Source organism: Carettochelys insculpta, chromosome 5, assembly GCF_033958435.1.
Source record: "Carettochelys insculpta isolate YL-2023 chromosome 5, ASM3395843v1, whole genome shotgun sequence".
NCBI lineage: Eukaryota > Metazoa > Chordata > Testudines > Carettochelyidae > Carettochelys > Carettochelys insculpta.
In genome coordinates this window covers 88916561-88932276 of record NC_134141.1, presented here as the reverse complement: position 1 = coordinate 88932276, position 15716 = coordinate 88916561, and the positions used below count along the sequence as shown (strand labels likewise).

Below are 15716 nucleotides of genomic sequence, written 5' to 3'. Positions count from 1 at the left end.
GTACATCTTTATGGTATAATTAAGTTTGTTGCCAGAAAAATTATCTTGATTAATGGGGTATCTTTCAAAGATTGCCAGTAATGGAAACATGTGTTATGCAATCGTTTTCAGGGTTTGGGAACATGATTGTTGCAACATTACAATCATTATGCATTACTTAGAATGTTGAGAATTGTACTGTTTCATTTGCTACAATCAACTCTTTTCCCCCCTCCTCTGCAGCACTGCCTCCTAAGCCACCAAAACCTAATACTGTAATTAACAACAGTATGAATAACAACATGTCTCTACAAGATGCTGAATGGTATTGGGGAGATATCTCGAGGTAAGCCAGCCAAAGGCATGTATGTATTCATTATATCCTCTTTGTATTCTGCTTAATGACAGAAAAATGATTCTAGTTTTAAGAACTACTTAGAACGTTCTCCAACACAATCATAGGTGGTTTTGTTCCAGAGGTGACTCAGAAGATGACAGTTAGAATGCAGTATGTCCAAAAATACAATTCTTTGAAAGTTGTTCTGTTATTTTAAGACCTGTGAAATGCTACGACACTAGCATGAAAGGACAATACTGAAAATCATCATTTTCCCCCTCCTTGCTTCCAAGACCAGAACTCTGAGGCACAGTACTGTCATGTTAATAAACCAGACTTAAAAATGCTGTATAGAAGCAGCATTTTTAACCTTACTATATATAGGTACAGTATAGTGCCACTGGATGCTCCAATTGTGCAGGCTTGTATGAACATGTAGGAGGAACTCTGCATTAAATATAAATCTGCTCCAGCAGTGGGAGTACATTGGATACAGCATTTTTATATTCCATTTGTTCACCAGGAGAACTATGAAATGAATGTAATGTTCATCTCAGAGAGAGAGGATGATGAAAAAAGCAAAGGTGTGTTTCTGTTTTAAGAAAGATAAATTATGGTGAAAAAATGAGTAAGGGCTAATCAGTGTCTACTTTTGATTTCATTGCAGGGAAGAAGTAAATGAGAAGCTTCGTGATACTGCTGATGGTACCTTTTTGGTACGAGATGCTTCTACCAAAATGCACGGAGACTATACACTTACACTAAGGTAAAATACTCAACTAGATTCTGATATTGGAATCTATTCTTACTGAACTACATTTAAAAATGCTACTTTCTTTAGGCAAAAGCATCTGAAATGTGGTTGACGGTCTTCCAAACTTTATTTACAGGAAAGGGGGAAATAACAAATTAATCAAAATATTTCATCGAGATGGAAAGTATGGGTTTTCCGACCCATTAACTTTCAACTCTGTGGTTGAGCTAATAAACCACTACCGGAATGAGTCTCTAGCCCAGTATAATCCTAAACTGGATGTAAAATTACTTTATCCAGTCTCCAAATACCAGCAGGTAACATTTTTTATTCTTTTTATTCTGCTTATGTACAGAAAAGTTGTTAGATGGAGAGCCATTCAGCATAGAGAAACTCATCTCAGTTAATATTCTGGATCTAAAGCTTTTTCTAAAAAAAGCAACTCTGCAAATGGCACATCAAATAATACAAACTATAAATGCTATGGACAGCTCTTTGTGAAATAAATTTACCAGATTAAATCAGATCATTTTTATGATGAAATATATAATTTTCAGCTTTCTGTTGCATGTTTGCAGTGCAAAATTTTTATGCTTGGTTTTATTTCTGATGTGCATATTATATGCCTTAAGCACATCTCTCTGCCATATTGTAAGAATAATGTCAGATTGTGTTATATTTCTCTGTAATGGTCACTTTAAGCCTTTTTATTGTGAAAATTTTTACGGTGTAACTGTTTCTTTACTGGATATATTTCTCTCTCCTTATCATCCCAGGATCAGGTTGTGAAAGAGGACAGTATTGAAGCAGTGGGAAAGAAATTGCATGAATATAACACTCAGTTTCAAGAAAAGAGTCGAGAATATGACAGACTCTATGAAGATTACACCAGAACATCTCAGGTGAGTTATTGTTGAAGCAGGGCTTGTAGAGTGCAGCTCTTCTTCTTTGTTTTGTGAAAGACATTGATCTAAATTGCTAATGTTGACTTTGAGGTGCTTTTGTCTTTACTTCTTTCTTTTGTAAAACAAAAGTTGCTTGATGTGATTGTTCAGTTAGTTGGAATCATTTACTCGTGTATGAGCTGTTATAACCCCAGGTTGGGACTATATTACCATAGGTTGGGACCAACTCTTGCAAGTGCTCCATATGCAAAACTCCTGTTGGCTTGGCAGCAGGTCTACATATTGGCCATTTGTAGTGTCACCTTCCCCTCCCTGCATCCTTTCTAGGCACAATACCTTAGAATTTCTATCCAGAAAAAGGTATTAGGTACTAAATGTATGAAGTGTGGAAGTGACAATTAGCTAGAATGCTAAAATGAACAGCAACCCCCTCCTGTCACGTTAGCTTGTAATTAATTAGCAGAGCCTGGAAAGGGCAGGGAAGTGGTGCTTTTTTATAGTCACAGAATGAATACTGTGCTTTCTGGTACCTGCAGGAAGCATATCTAAAAGACAGGAATTTTGAAGCATGCTGGAGGTATGGGTGAAACCCCAACAAATCAGTCAGGTCAACTTAGCATTTTGGGAGTCCCAGACACATTTGTACCTTTTAGGGGTACAAAGCATTTGTACCTTTTAGGGGTACAAAGGTGAGGGCTCTGTCAAAAGGCTACCATTGCAAAAATAAAGCTAATATATAAAACAAGTGTAATAAGTAATTCTACATATGGTCATTGACTTTACTGGAAAGCAGCATCAACTGGAAAGTAGCAGGCTGTACAAGACTTGATCTTCCTATATTGGAAGGATCTATCTACAGACGGTTGACATGTTGTTTCAGTGATATTGAAGTACAATCATTTTTACTGTATGATAACAAACCGTTATAGAGATAAGACAATAAATCATCCCTTCAGTTTTACAGGGACTATAATTATGATTACTTTATTTTCAGGAAATTCAAATGAAAAGAACGGCTATTGAAGCATTTAATGAAACAATAAAAATATTTGAAGAGCAATGCCAGACACAAGAAAGATACAGCAAAGAGTATATTGAAAAGTTTAAACGGGAAGGAAATGAAAAAGAAATACAAAGGTTGGTACCAGGGCTTATCTGTTTAAAATGCTTATGATTTAGACAATGTCAATGGAATAAATGCGACTTTCAGTGGGTGAAGGCTTGAAAATTTTGCAATTGAATCATGAAAAAAATCTTATTTGTAATGCTTATGAGCAAAAATAGCGAAACTGGATTATGTACCAGGGTCTAATAAGTATAATAAACCTAATCCTTTTCTTTAGAATTATGCACAACTATGAGAAGCTGAAGTCTCGAATAAGTGAAATTGTGGACAGCAGACGTCGACTAGAAGAGGATTTAAAGAAGCAAGCAGCTGAATACAGAGAGATTGACAAACGTATGAACAGCATTAAACCAGACCTTATACAGCTGAGAAAGACACGAGACCAGTATTTAATGTAAGTGCCTGTATTAATTACGAAAAATTTAGTTTTTCCACATTGTTCAACTTTAGCCAATTTAAAAAATGTATAAATCGGTTCTTATTATTTCCTAGGTGGTTGACTCAAAAAGGTGTTCGGCAAAAGAAGTTAAACGAATGGTTGGGCAATGAAAACACCGAAGAGTAAGTACTGAAGGAATTGAATATTCCTGAAAACAAATTATTTCACGTGGTCATGAATTTAACTATATATAGTTCAGTGACTGCAGGAAGACTCAGCCTCAGCCCAGTCTTATCTAGGCATAGCTGATACTGGTTTGGATTTGCCATCTGATTTTCTGAGATTATTAGGAAAGGTATCAGTCTTATCTTTTGCTCTTCTAGAAATACCTGTGAGGTGTATGGTCAGGTGATTCTGGATCTGTTCCCGATTCTCATCACCTTGAACTTTCATATGCTACTTTCCCAAAACCCTTTCTGTTCCTGTCCATAAAATGGGTATCTTGCAATATAAATACCTCAAGGGGTGTTATAGCTGAATTTACATTTATAAAACATTGAGCAATTCTGATGGCAGGCTCCTTTCAAGCACAAAGTATTGGTCTGTCATTATAGCAGATGAGGTTGTATCAGATTTTTCATTTGTTTTGGCCATGGGAGACAATGCACATGGAAAGTGTTGATCATGAAACTGCTGAGTATTCCAGGCAATGTGGGGTGGATAAAGAGAGGGATTCTAGTTTCCTTCTTAAGCCAATACTAAGCAAGAAAGCAAAGAACCTAATGAGTCAATCATTTAAAAAAGAAAACAAATGTGAAAAGCGATGTCAGTGGAATTCATATCCTGAAACACGATCAATCTGTATTGCTTTCTGTCATTGCCTTCTACCCTACCTTTGTTCTTCAAACATAGAATCAGCATGGTTGGTTAGTGTGTTTCTCTATAGCTGCACTCTAGCTTTGTCCAAAATAGTAGTTAGGCTGTTCTTAGTTGTCTTCTGTTGCTCTAGAACTGATGCAGCTCTACTGAGATTAGCAATCATGGAAGTATTGGGTAGACATGGCACTGGAGTTTTTACAACCCAGTTGTCTAACCTTACTGAGTACAGGTGGAAGATGAGGAGGTCAAAATATAGGCAGCTAGTCATCATTAACTCTCCCATCACTGCTGTGATGAGAATTCTGCACCAAAGGGCAGAAACATAATTGGTTAAACAACCACAAACAAACCCATAAACGTGAATGGAATGTTTAGGAGGGACCTCTCAAGTGAGGTTCCACAGGGATCTCTTCTGGGTGTTATTTAACATCTTTATTAATGCCCTGGATATAGGAAGAGGAAGCAATGAGATCAGGTTTGCAGATGAAATAATGGTAGGAATGGGGTCTGTTAACACCTCAGAGAACAGAATTAAAATTCAAAGTTGTCTTGGGAGAGCTGAGCTTTAGACAATAGCATGAAATTGAGAGGCAGAGGGAAACAAATGCAGTGTTGGGTTGCATTAACAGAGGCATAGAATTTAAATCACTGGAAGCACTAGTACCATTCTACTTTGTGTGAGTTAGGCCTCAACTGATATACTGAGTCCATTTTTGGTCACTGCTATACATTTTAAACTCTTTCATATCTAGCAGCCCTGGGATCGGGAGGTTGCTGGATATTCAAATATTCTGGATAATAGAGAGGTGCACCTACCAGTACATAATACTGAAGAAAAACAAGATTAGATATTAAGCAACAAACAAATGTATGCAGAGTACTTTATTTACCAACAACAGTAGTATTGTACACTGTAAACAATACTGTATGTGCTGTATTTATTTGTATTTACTTTCACTATACTGTACTTATGGAAAACATAACTAAAATTTACATGTGGCTAAAATGTCCATTATCTGACAGTTCCATATGATAGAATGCCAGATATGAAAGTGTTTACTGTAGAAAGGATGTTGAGACGCTGGAAAGGATCCGGATCTCTGTGACAAAGATGATCAAATGGATGGAATGCAAGCTAGATGGGCAAAGGCTGAAGGAACTGGGCATGCTTAGTTTGGGGATAAGAGATGTGTTCAAAGAAAAGGTTAAGAAAAAAATTGCCCTTTTGCCCCAAAGGGCAGGACAACAGGCAGTAGGTGCAAACTACATTTTAGCAGATTGAGATTAAATCTCAGGAAATACTCCCAAAATTTAAGAACAGTAACACAATAGAAAAAGCTGCCTAGGGAAGTTGGGGAAACTCCATCTCTGGAGATTTTCAAGAAGATGGTGGAAAGCCATCTGTCCTGGATGATTTTAGACACAAGTACTGCACCTTGGTAGGGTTTAGATTAGATGACCCTTGTGTTCCCTTCTAACCCTATGGTTTTATGATTCCATTCTCAAAGCTAGAGCCAATAAGGCTAGTGCAGACAAGGCTGCAGTTTGGGAGCATGGGATCCAAATATTAAATGAAACAATGTTTTGCTTTTCTTATTTAAGCTGTTTTGCTTATATTTTTCATTTTACATCTTTTCTTGCTAATGAGCCATTTGATTTCTCCTCAAATTTCTGGTGACACCATTCAGATTTTCTGAAGTTCTAATATAGCTAAAATAAACATTGAAAATGAGCATAGATGATGGGGATCCTTGCCTTAGGAGATGGCTGAAGTGAGCTTTGTAAGACTACAGATAGTGGCAAAGAAGTGGCAGGATAAGGAAGGTAGCTGGTGTTCATTTGTGAGAGAAACCAGAACCTTCCAAAGAAACTGAATTCCAACAGTGGATGGACACTGATGTATGTAGCACAGATTGAGAATGAAGGAATCGAGATGAATGAGAAGCTGTATTTACTCAGTGTTTGAAAACCTGCCTGGATACCTGCAAGACAGAGGCTTAAATCTACTAGCCGAAGGTATATTGATAGAAGAATTAATGCAGGCAGCCACATCTTGGTGTGTGCGCTGGGGGAGCGAAGGATGAGCACTATCCCACTTATCCATAGTCTCCAGCTGTTTATGTTCTGTCAAGGTGTCATCTTTTGACCCTGAGTGGAGGCTTCATCTAGCCAGAATAGTTTGAATAACAGTGGAATTCCATCCCATGTGGCAGATGGAAGAGAGAAGGGCTTTCTGTGTCCAATAGCAGAAAAGCGTGAGGAGGGTAGAGTGTCCCTCCTTTAGCAGCAGAGAGGAGAGAGAAGTCTGTTGTTTTGCCCTTTACATCCTCCTTTTACATTTGCAATCCCTTTCCCAAAATGAACAGTTCAGTTGCCTATCTCTGCTGTTGCAGGTGACTGTCCCAACCAGCAGCATGACGTTGACGTGGTTCTTGACAATTGCACTGCAGACCGCAGAGTTCTGACCATCAGCACTGCAACTGACCCAGAGAGCAGTTCAGTTTGCTGTACCTGCTGCTTGCCAAATTGAGGACTAGCAGCTGATGCACTGAAGCACTATCAGGAAAATAACACCACCTCCATTTACATTAGGGTATCTGCACAATATTGCTAGATAACAACATTTGGCTTTGAAGTAAAAACTTAAAGTCAAAAGACTTGCATATCTTGGGCCCTTGTATTCATCTTCCTACAAGTAGATGTTTCAAGTCTTGTTGCCTGTCCCTAGTTTAATCTCTGCAACACTGCTGAATGTGACTTGCTGGTGAAGACGTGATTCTTGGCTTGGGAGCGAAAGATCCCAGCTTCAAAAAATCTTCAGTAAGCCCTTGCAAAAGCTGGGCTTCAGGGCTGGGCTTGATGACTGGTTCCTCAAATGCTACACTTATGTTAACCTTCTCGTATTTGTATAGCCAATATTCAATGGTGGAAGATGATGAGGACTTACCCCATCATGATGAGAGAACATGGAATGTGGGAAATATCAACAGAAGCCAAGCTGAAAATCTGCTCCGGGGGAAACGGGATGGAACATTCCTGGTTCGGGAGAGCAGCAAACAGGGCTGCTATGCCTGCTCTGTGGTGTATGTATCCTCATTTACCACATTGTTTGTAAAGCAGAGGGATGACAATCAATTTAAAAGAAAATGAGGAGTTTGTGGGTGATGAGCAGCTACAGGCCTGATCCCATTGATGTCAGCTGGCTTGGGATTGGGCTGTCAGGCATAAGTTTGTCTATCCTTATTGATGTTCCTTTGCCTCCAGCAAAGTGCAGTGATGTATAGAATTATTCCAATGTGGAATACTTTCATTCTGTATTTTACCAATATTTTAATATTTACTGTCATCTATAGTCTGCTTTTTAATGGGTAACCTTTGCTTTCTTGATAAATTGAAAACCTTTCTGTTTTTTCCCCTTCAGGGTGGATGGAGAAGTAAAGCACTGTGTCATAAACAAAACCCCTAGTGGGTATGGATTTGCAGAGCCATATAACTTGTACAACTCTCTTAAAGAACTGGTGCTACATTACCAACACACATCACTTGTGCAGCACAATGACTCTCTCAATGTCACACTAGCCTACCCAGTATATGCACAACAGAGGCGATGAAGACCTTAATACTTTGTTTTAAAACAAAAAAAATCGACAATACTGAGGCCTCTGGAAAGAGAGAGTTCCTTTCAGCCTGATTCGTGAATTTCAGCTGCAGTATCAAAGCTGTCTGTCTTCAGATGGAACTAGAGCTTTCTTGACATCTGCAGTGGGAGAGATTGCAGTATGAAGCTGTGAATGTATGATTCTAATCTAAAGTGCTTTTTTGAGAAGAGAAAAACACAAGAGAGAAATGCTATACCTGTCTCCCTGCAGGGACATAGAGGCCTTTAACCATGGTGCTTGTTTACGATCTCTTTGGAGCTTTACCAGCTAGAATGTGGGATTCTGCAGACCCAAGGGGCAACAGGTCTGTGTAATTCTGTTAATGGAATTTCTCTGTCATGGCAAGGTTCAGATTTGGTGTTGCTGTACTCAGTGGATCCGGACACAGAGCATTGTGGATTTCCGTTTCCTGATGAACGATATGTAGCAGAATGGCACTTTCACTTAAGGGACACTTTAAAAAATACTTTGATTACAGTTCGTTGTTCAGAGGAAATGATGTAGAAGTAAAGTGCCAGGAAGTGTTTTGTTTAGATTTTTAAAGTCCCATATTAAGAACATATTTAAAACAGAAGAAAATGGGATTTTTCAATGGCATACGGTATATAAAAATGTACATAGTGGATGACTAACTATCATCAGTGGAAACTATCAATACCAAACTTGCTTCTGTTTTCTCATTTCTGTTTGCTGAAAGCTGAATCCTTTGACAGTGCTATGCAATACTGACTTTTCTTTTGGTTGTATTTCACTTTCAAGTGTACCCACAGGATAAGCTTTTTTTCTGTTTTTTTTGTTGCCTGAAAATGTTTTTCCTAAGTATTATTTTTGTTAATATTAATTTTGTTGTTTGGGTTTTTTTTAAAGAAATGTACAGGATGCCAGTTAAAATTGGCTTCAGAATTAAAACTATGAATATTTTACAATTTTCCTTGTATAGAAAAAGGTTTAAAAGTTTTAGGGGTTTTTTGTTGTTTTTTTGTTTTTGTTTTTTTGGACAAAATATTTTGTTGGGCAGTGCCTGATAAGCTTCAAAGCTGCTTTATTCAATAAAAATATATGAGCATTACAAAGTATCACTGAGTCTAACAATGTTGTTTCAAGGATATCTTTAGAATATGGTACCACGCTATATTTGCTTCTTAAAGTATTTTGGACTTCTGTCCCGATTGTCTTTGTGTTTGGAAAAAGAAAAATGTGCATCCTGTCTGAGTGTTATTGTGCAAGAATAAATGAAAAACTGGATACTAGAATAGTCATTTTGGATCTCAAGCTTAATCCACACAGACTTTTCATAGTAAAAAGTAAATCCAGCATCTTGACTTACCATGGTAGATGTTTTATCAGCATGTCTAGATACCTTTCATTTCATATGAAGGAAGTTTATCTAAAATGTGTGCTTGTTTTTTTTTTAATTACTTGAAAAAGGCCCCCAAGTTTTTCTGAAGAATAGGGTACAAGCTAGAGGAAATTCAGATGGGAAGACCTTGCTTTTTAACATTAGCATGTATATAAATAACTTCTGTTATTTTCACAAACTTATTACTGAAAGGTAATGTCAGGTAAAAGAGAAAATTTAAAATTTCAGGTACCAGAAAGTTACAGGATTTCTGTTAATTTTAGTTAAAGAAACAAAGGAAGTTAGTGCCCTGTTTACCAAAATTGTAAAAGGTATCCACTGTGGGTTTATAGAATAGTTATTGACTCACAACATTGGATAAATTCATGGTGCTACTTCACATTTTACAGCTGTATAGGGCAATGATGTCTGAGAGGAAGCCAGGAGAAGGCATGAATTTGTTTTCCCTTGAACTACCAGTGGGACACCCTTTATTGTTAAAGGGAGGTAGCTGCATGCACAATGGAAGAAATAAATCCCATTGAATTATCTGAACATTTCTCCCTGTAAGAAACTATGTTTCTTATAATGAAATATTATGTACTTATTCAGAAATCTTTACCTTTTGGAAATACACTTAGGCAATATGGTTTGTCACCTATGATTTACTTTTACATTACCTCTTCATTTCTGATGCTGTAAGATTTTTGGTGTTTTTATTTTGATTTAGGCTGTTTAGCCTGTTGATTTTAGTTTTTTCTATGGAATGTATTACCTTACCAGAACTTAATCTTTCACATATCAGGGAGCAAATCTCAACCATCATTTAAAGTATGAGGACAAATATCACTTTCAAAAGCATGCTGAACTTTTTTCCAAGTTATACAAGCCTACAGTTCATCTCTCCCCCTAGGCAGACTTCCCAGAGTGAGACAATCAATTTGTTTTTTGCAATGGTTTTCCTTTTCTTCACCAATTATCTTGGTTTTTAATGTCCTACAATGGCACTCAAAATTCAAATTGATGTGGTATACAGCAACTAAGCAACCTCCATAGTATATCAAAATATCCTTCTAAGTAGACATAAAACTTAAAAGTGTCAGTTGTGATAGAGGTAAAGTATTACATTTATTTTCTTTAGGCAAAATGTAGAGACTGAATTCATGTGTCACTTAAAACATTTTCAGGAAAGGATATAGTGGCTAGGCATCTGGGCCCAGATTTTCCTCTCCCTTCCACAGGACTCAATGGGCCCCGTTCTCAACTGGGATACACTGGGTTGCTCTGTTACTTTTGTTGATGCTAGGCCAATTTACGCAACTTGAGGATCTGTGCTTATTAGAGGGAAAAGCTAGTATTCATAAGAATCAGGGCCCCTGGCTTTTCTTGCACAAACAAGGGCAAACAAGCACAAAGTTGAGATTTTTTTTTTTTCCATTAAGGCATCTTAAAGTGAAATTCAGCCTACAGAAATTCTGTGCACGACTTAAGGGTCATTTAAACCCTGAAAATAGGGCTTTAGTCAGTTTGATGTGGTGCTTAGGCTAAAGTGGGCTCCCTGCCGAGGTGAATTTCACTCCTTTGTGAGCGGTACAGTACTGCAGCTTTGCCAAACTCCTTTTTTGATTGCTAAATTTTATGCCCTTCATGTATTGTATGGTCCACTCACTTCATTTGAACTAAACCAGCTTAAATATACCTGGAAACTCAAACTTCATATGAACATGAAACAAAGGTATGTTGATATAACAGAAGAAATACGGTGCTTTTAATGTCATTTCTTCTCAGCTGTAATTTTGGCATCTAATGCATATGAATACTTAAGTCTCTGAGTTGTGGCAGTAGTTTTACAAGGCTGCTGAAAGGTAGAAGTATGTGTGACCACAAGAAAAGTGAGAGTAAATAAGTTACTGTTTCTTTAAACTAAAGCTTGGAGTTGGGGTGTGTTTGGCTGGATCCTCATCCAGGTGCATCTTTCACCAAACAGTCATTTTGCCAAATCAAGCACATGCCCTCACTCATTTCTTTGTTTAAAAGTAAAGACACACAAACACACACCTCTTTTTTGGTGAAAGTTGTTTCCAAATAAAGTGAGAAGATTGTGTAGTTCTGTTTTTTAAAAACAATTCATCTGAATGGTTCACTTATCTATCAAACATCTGTAAAGCCAAATCTTCTGTTTTAATGCCAGCTGTTCTGTAGAAAAGGAGTGGCTTTATCTTGTAATTGGCAACGAACTATAATGCTTGGGGAATCTTTCCAATGCTTTTAATTGGGAAAAATTTCTGCTGGTTATTGCTTTTGCTATGCATGGTATTCAGTTGGGAATGTGAATCCTGATAGTGTTGATTTCTTCAGGATCACTTTAGAAATGGGCAGCTCAACGCACAATGCCTCCCATGGGACAAGGTTCCAAAATGCCACATTCTGTACAAAAGAAGAATGAACTCTTAGTAGCATGGAAGACGAAACTGGACTGGCTGTGTGAGTTGATCATTACATTGCACTTGTCCGTATGAGACTGCATTAGCTGCCCAAGATGCTGCTATTTTTTGTATTTTTGTTTTAAAAAATAAAGCTCTGTTCTGTTAAATGTCTTTTAAAACATTAAAATTACTTTGTTTAAAAACTGGTCTTGGAGGAGGTGGCGGATGGGATGGGTTGTAAATTGCCTTAACAAGGCAATGATAAAAATGTGCCTCCTTGAAATTTTGTTCAAGCTATAGATTTGATGGAGCTGTGTCTTGTTTTTAAGTTGCTTTAAAATTGTATTAGGTCTTCAAACAGAATAAAGGTTGTTTTTGAAACTGCATTGTACTTGTCAAGGCCTCACTAAGTACTTTCTGAGAAGTTACTTCACCAGGTTACATCACTGACTCCTACGTGTGCTTGTTCCTTACCTCATAACGGAAAATTGAGGGTGCATATTGGTGAGGGAAGCTAATTTATACTCATTCTTAGCTATTCTTCTAACTTGGTGAAGTGACAGTAGCCACTGAAGAACTCCGGAATAGTCTCACATATATGATGACATCAAAAATGGTCACTCTCTTACATCAGTAGCACTGCAAACTCAGTGTAATGTTAATGAGATCTAAGCCCATTTCCCATGCCTTCAGATTCTAGGGCTGTGTCTACACTATATTCCCCTTTCGGAGGAGGAGTGCAAATGAGAGAGATTGAAAATGCAGATGAAGTGCTGATTTACAAATCTTGCACGATTGCATTTCCAAAAGAGACTTTTCCAAAAGCAAAAACAGCCATGTAGGTGGGAGTTCCTTCAGGGGTGGGGAGGAAGAACATTTTCGAAAGACTCCTTCCTATTTTGTTTCAGGAAGAATTCTTTCAAAAAAGTTTTGTTTTGTTTTGTTTTTTTCTCAAGAAACTCCATCTACTCACTGTTTTTGTTTCGGAAAAGTCTCTTCCGGAAATGCAATTGTGTGGCATTATGCAAATGAGGCACCAGATTTGTAAATCAGTGCTTCATCTGCATTTTCACTGTCTCGCATTTACATTCCTCCTCCAAAAGGGGAATGTACTATCGCTGTAGCCTAGGTGTAATCCTGGCTCCCCTGACACTAATGGGAGTTTTGTCATTGACTTCAGCAGGGCTAGTATTTCATGCGCTGTGTCCAATTTTTACTCAGCAGTGTGGAAAAAGGGGTGACACGGAGTCATTCTGAATGTTTTTTAAGGCATTGCAAGTGGGAAATGTTTGTCTCCACTTTATGAAAGGGAGGGACTTGGAAAAAGCAATCAAGATTTCCCCTTCCATCTCCCTAAACAAAAAACCCACAAATATCTGAAGGCTCAGAACCTTATCAGGGAAGGTGAGGTGACAGTTCTATCTATAGTAAATGTTCCATTCCAAAATTTGCACAAATAGTGCAAATTATACTGGGGCCTCCTCAGATGACAGCGTGCAAATAATTTATTTTCACAGCCCCAGTAGAGCTCCCCTTGCTGGATGCTCCCCAGATCCCTGGGTTTGGATCTCAGGATGGAGGACCTGTTTGCCCATAACCTTCTCCTAGTCCTAGAGCCTATCCAAACCATCTCTTTGGCCTGTCTTTGGTACCACCTGGACTAGATACTGTTTTCTACTCTGCAGAACTCATACCTTGCCCATGTCATCATGGACCAGTGTTGATATCCCAAAACACTACAGAAGTATAAACAGAGCTCCAACCTCATAGGCATTCGCGTTTAGTTTTGCCAGAGACATATGATAGCTGAAGCACCCAATGCTCTGACTTTGTTTCTAACACCCTCACTCTATGGCTACATCTACACTAGAGGGGTTTTTTGCCAAAACACTTGTTTCTGTTGATGAAACTCATGGTGCGTCCACTCTAAAAATGCATTTTGTCAGCAGTAAATTGACAGAACGTAGCACTTTTGTCAACAGCCTTCTGCCTCTCCCCCCATGAGGCAGAACACCTTTCTCCCCCTTGAGCTGGGGGCTGTAGGTAATGACCCCTGGTGTTCTGTTATTGGTTTTTATGGGCCTATCTTGAAGTAGCTGGTTTCTGAGTATTCGTGTGGCCCTGTCAATTTTTTTTAAACTTTTCCTGGTGCGTAGTTAAGGTTTATGAATATTTGGTAGAGATTTTGTGGTTTTTTGGTCTCTGTCAGTAGGATCAGAGCAAATGTGTTTGTACCTAAGGGCTTGACTGTAAACAATGGATCTTGTTGTGTGTGTGTAGGATGGAAGCTAGAAGTGTGTAGGTGAGTATAGCGATCAGTGGGTTTCCAGTAGAGTGTGGTCCTGATCAGGCCATCCTTGATTTGTACTGTAGTGTCCAGGAAATGTATCTCTCACATGGAGTAGTCGAGGCATACGTTGATGGTGGGATGCAGATTGTTAAAGTTTCTGTGGAATCCTTCTAGATTTTCTATACCATGGGTCCAAATCATGACGATGACATCCATGTATTGTAAATAAAGGAGGGGTAACGGGACAAGAGCTGAGGAATCGTTGTCCATGGTGGCAAGGATGGTGGTGTTAGGAAGTTTTCCGATGTTCTGTAATTTCCTCAGAAAGCCAGTAGTATCTCAGAGATAGCTGGGAGTGTTGGTGTCCTAGGGTTTAAGGAGGGAGTCCACAGAACTGGATAGTCCGGTGGTAAGGGTGTCAATACCTGAAATGATAGGGTGTCCGGGGTTTCCAGGTTTGTGGGTTTTGGAAAGTAAATAAAATAATCCAGGTCAGGGCTCAAATGGTGTGTCTGAGTGAATAAGGTCCTGCGTAGCAGCAGGGAGTTCCTTAAGTAGTAGTTGTAATTTCTTTTGGAATTCCAAAGTGGGATCAGGTCTGTAAAATGTGGTGTTGGAGAGTTGTCTGGCTGCCTCCTGGTCATAGTCTGATTTATTCATGATAACAACAGAAGCCCTTTTGTCAGCTGGTTTGATTATAATGTCTGGATTATTTTTGAGACTCTGGACAGCAGAGCTTTCAGCATAGTTGAGATTGTGTCTCATTTGGTATTGTTTGTGTATAACGTCAGTGTGAGCATGGTTGCAGAAGCATTGTACGTAGAAAACTAGACTTTCACTACCACCGTCAGGGAAGTCCACGTAGAGTTCTTCTTCTTTTGGTGTTGGTACAGGAGGTTGAGAGAATCAGACTGCTGTTCATAGGTGTATTGGAAAAATTCATTTAGACAGAGACAGCAAAAGAAGGCTTCAAGGTCACCACAGAATTGTATTAATTTCGTGGAGGAAGTGGGGCAGAAAGACAGACCCTGGGATAAGAGAGAGACTTCTACTGGGCTGAGTTTGTAGCTGGAAAGGTTAATAATATTGTTTGTTGGATTGTCGTCATCGTAGTTGTAGCACCCTGAAGTATGAAGTAATTTAGGTAATTTATTGTCCTCTCTTTTTTGTAGGAAGTGGAAGTATGTTTTATAGAATTCTTGTCTAGTATTGGTAAAGTCTTGTTCTGTGGGATCTTTTGTGGGGATGCCAATTACCTGGATCATTATATGGACACTTTTACATACTTCATTTTATCTGACTCTTGACTCCCCTCACCCACCACCCCTCTGCTCTTCTGATTTGCCCACCTTGATTACAATTTTTCTGATTTGTCAAGCTTGAATACTATTTTTGGTTCTCTGTGCCTTAAATATTGAGTCTGTTCTGGTATGGCTATGGTCTGAAGAGGGTCTATCCCACAAAAGCTCACCACCTAATGTATTATTTTGTTAATCTTTAAAGTGCTACTGGACTGCATTTTTGTTTTGATAGTATATAGACTAGCACAGCTATCTCTGTTACTTCTGTTGACATATCGCTGCAGTGTAGACGTAGCCTACGTGAGCATCAGCACTAGACAAAACAATAGAACCCTAACATGC

General features: G+C 38.5%; 1 protein-coding gene across 3 annotated transcripts in view; it reads left to right on the top strand.

Annotated features, from left to right (window-relative positions):
- The window catches only part of PIK3R1 (phosphoinositide-3-kinase regulatory subunit 1), a 74543-nt gene extending 62374 nt beyond the window's left edge, over window positions 1-12169 (top strand). For all 3 annotated transcript variants that reach the window (XM_074995481.1, XM_074995483.1, XM_074995482.1), the window contains 9 exons: window positions 223-325; window positions 984-1082; window positions 1207-1387; window positions 1847-1972; window positions 2970-3112; window positions 3319-3495; window positions 3594-3662; window positions 7272-7442; window positions 7781-12169. In XM_074995481.1, the coding sequence (XP_074851582.1) occupies window positions 223-325; window positions 984-1082; window positions 1207-1387; window positions 1847-1972; window positions 2970-3112; window positions 3319-3495; window positions 3594-3662; window positions 7272-7442; window positions 7781-7970 (1259 nt within the window). In that variant the 3' untranslated portion in view covers window positions 7971-12169. The remainder of the gene's footprint in view (window positions 1-222; window positions 326-983; window positions 1083-1206; window positions 1388-1846; window positions 1973-2969; window positions 3113-3318; window positions 3496-3593; window positions 3663-7271; window positions 7443-7780) is intronic.
- Window positions 12170-15716: the final 3547 nt, after the last annotated feature.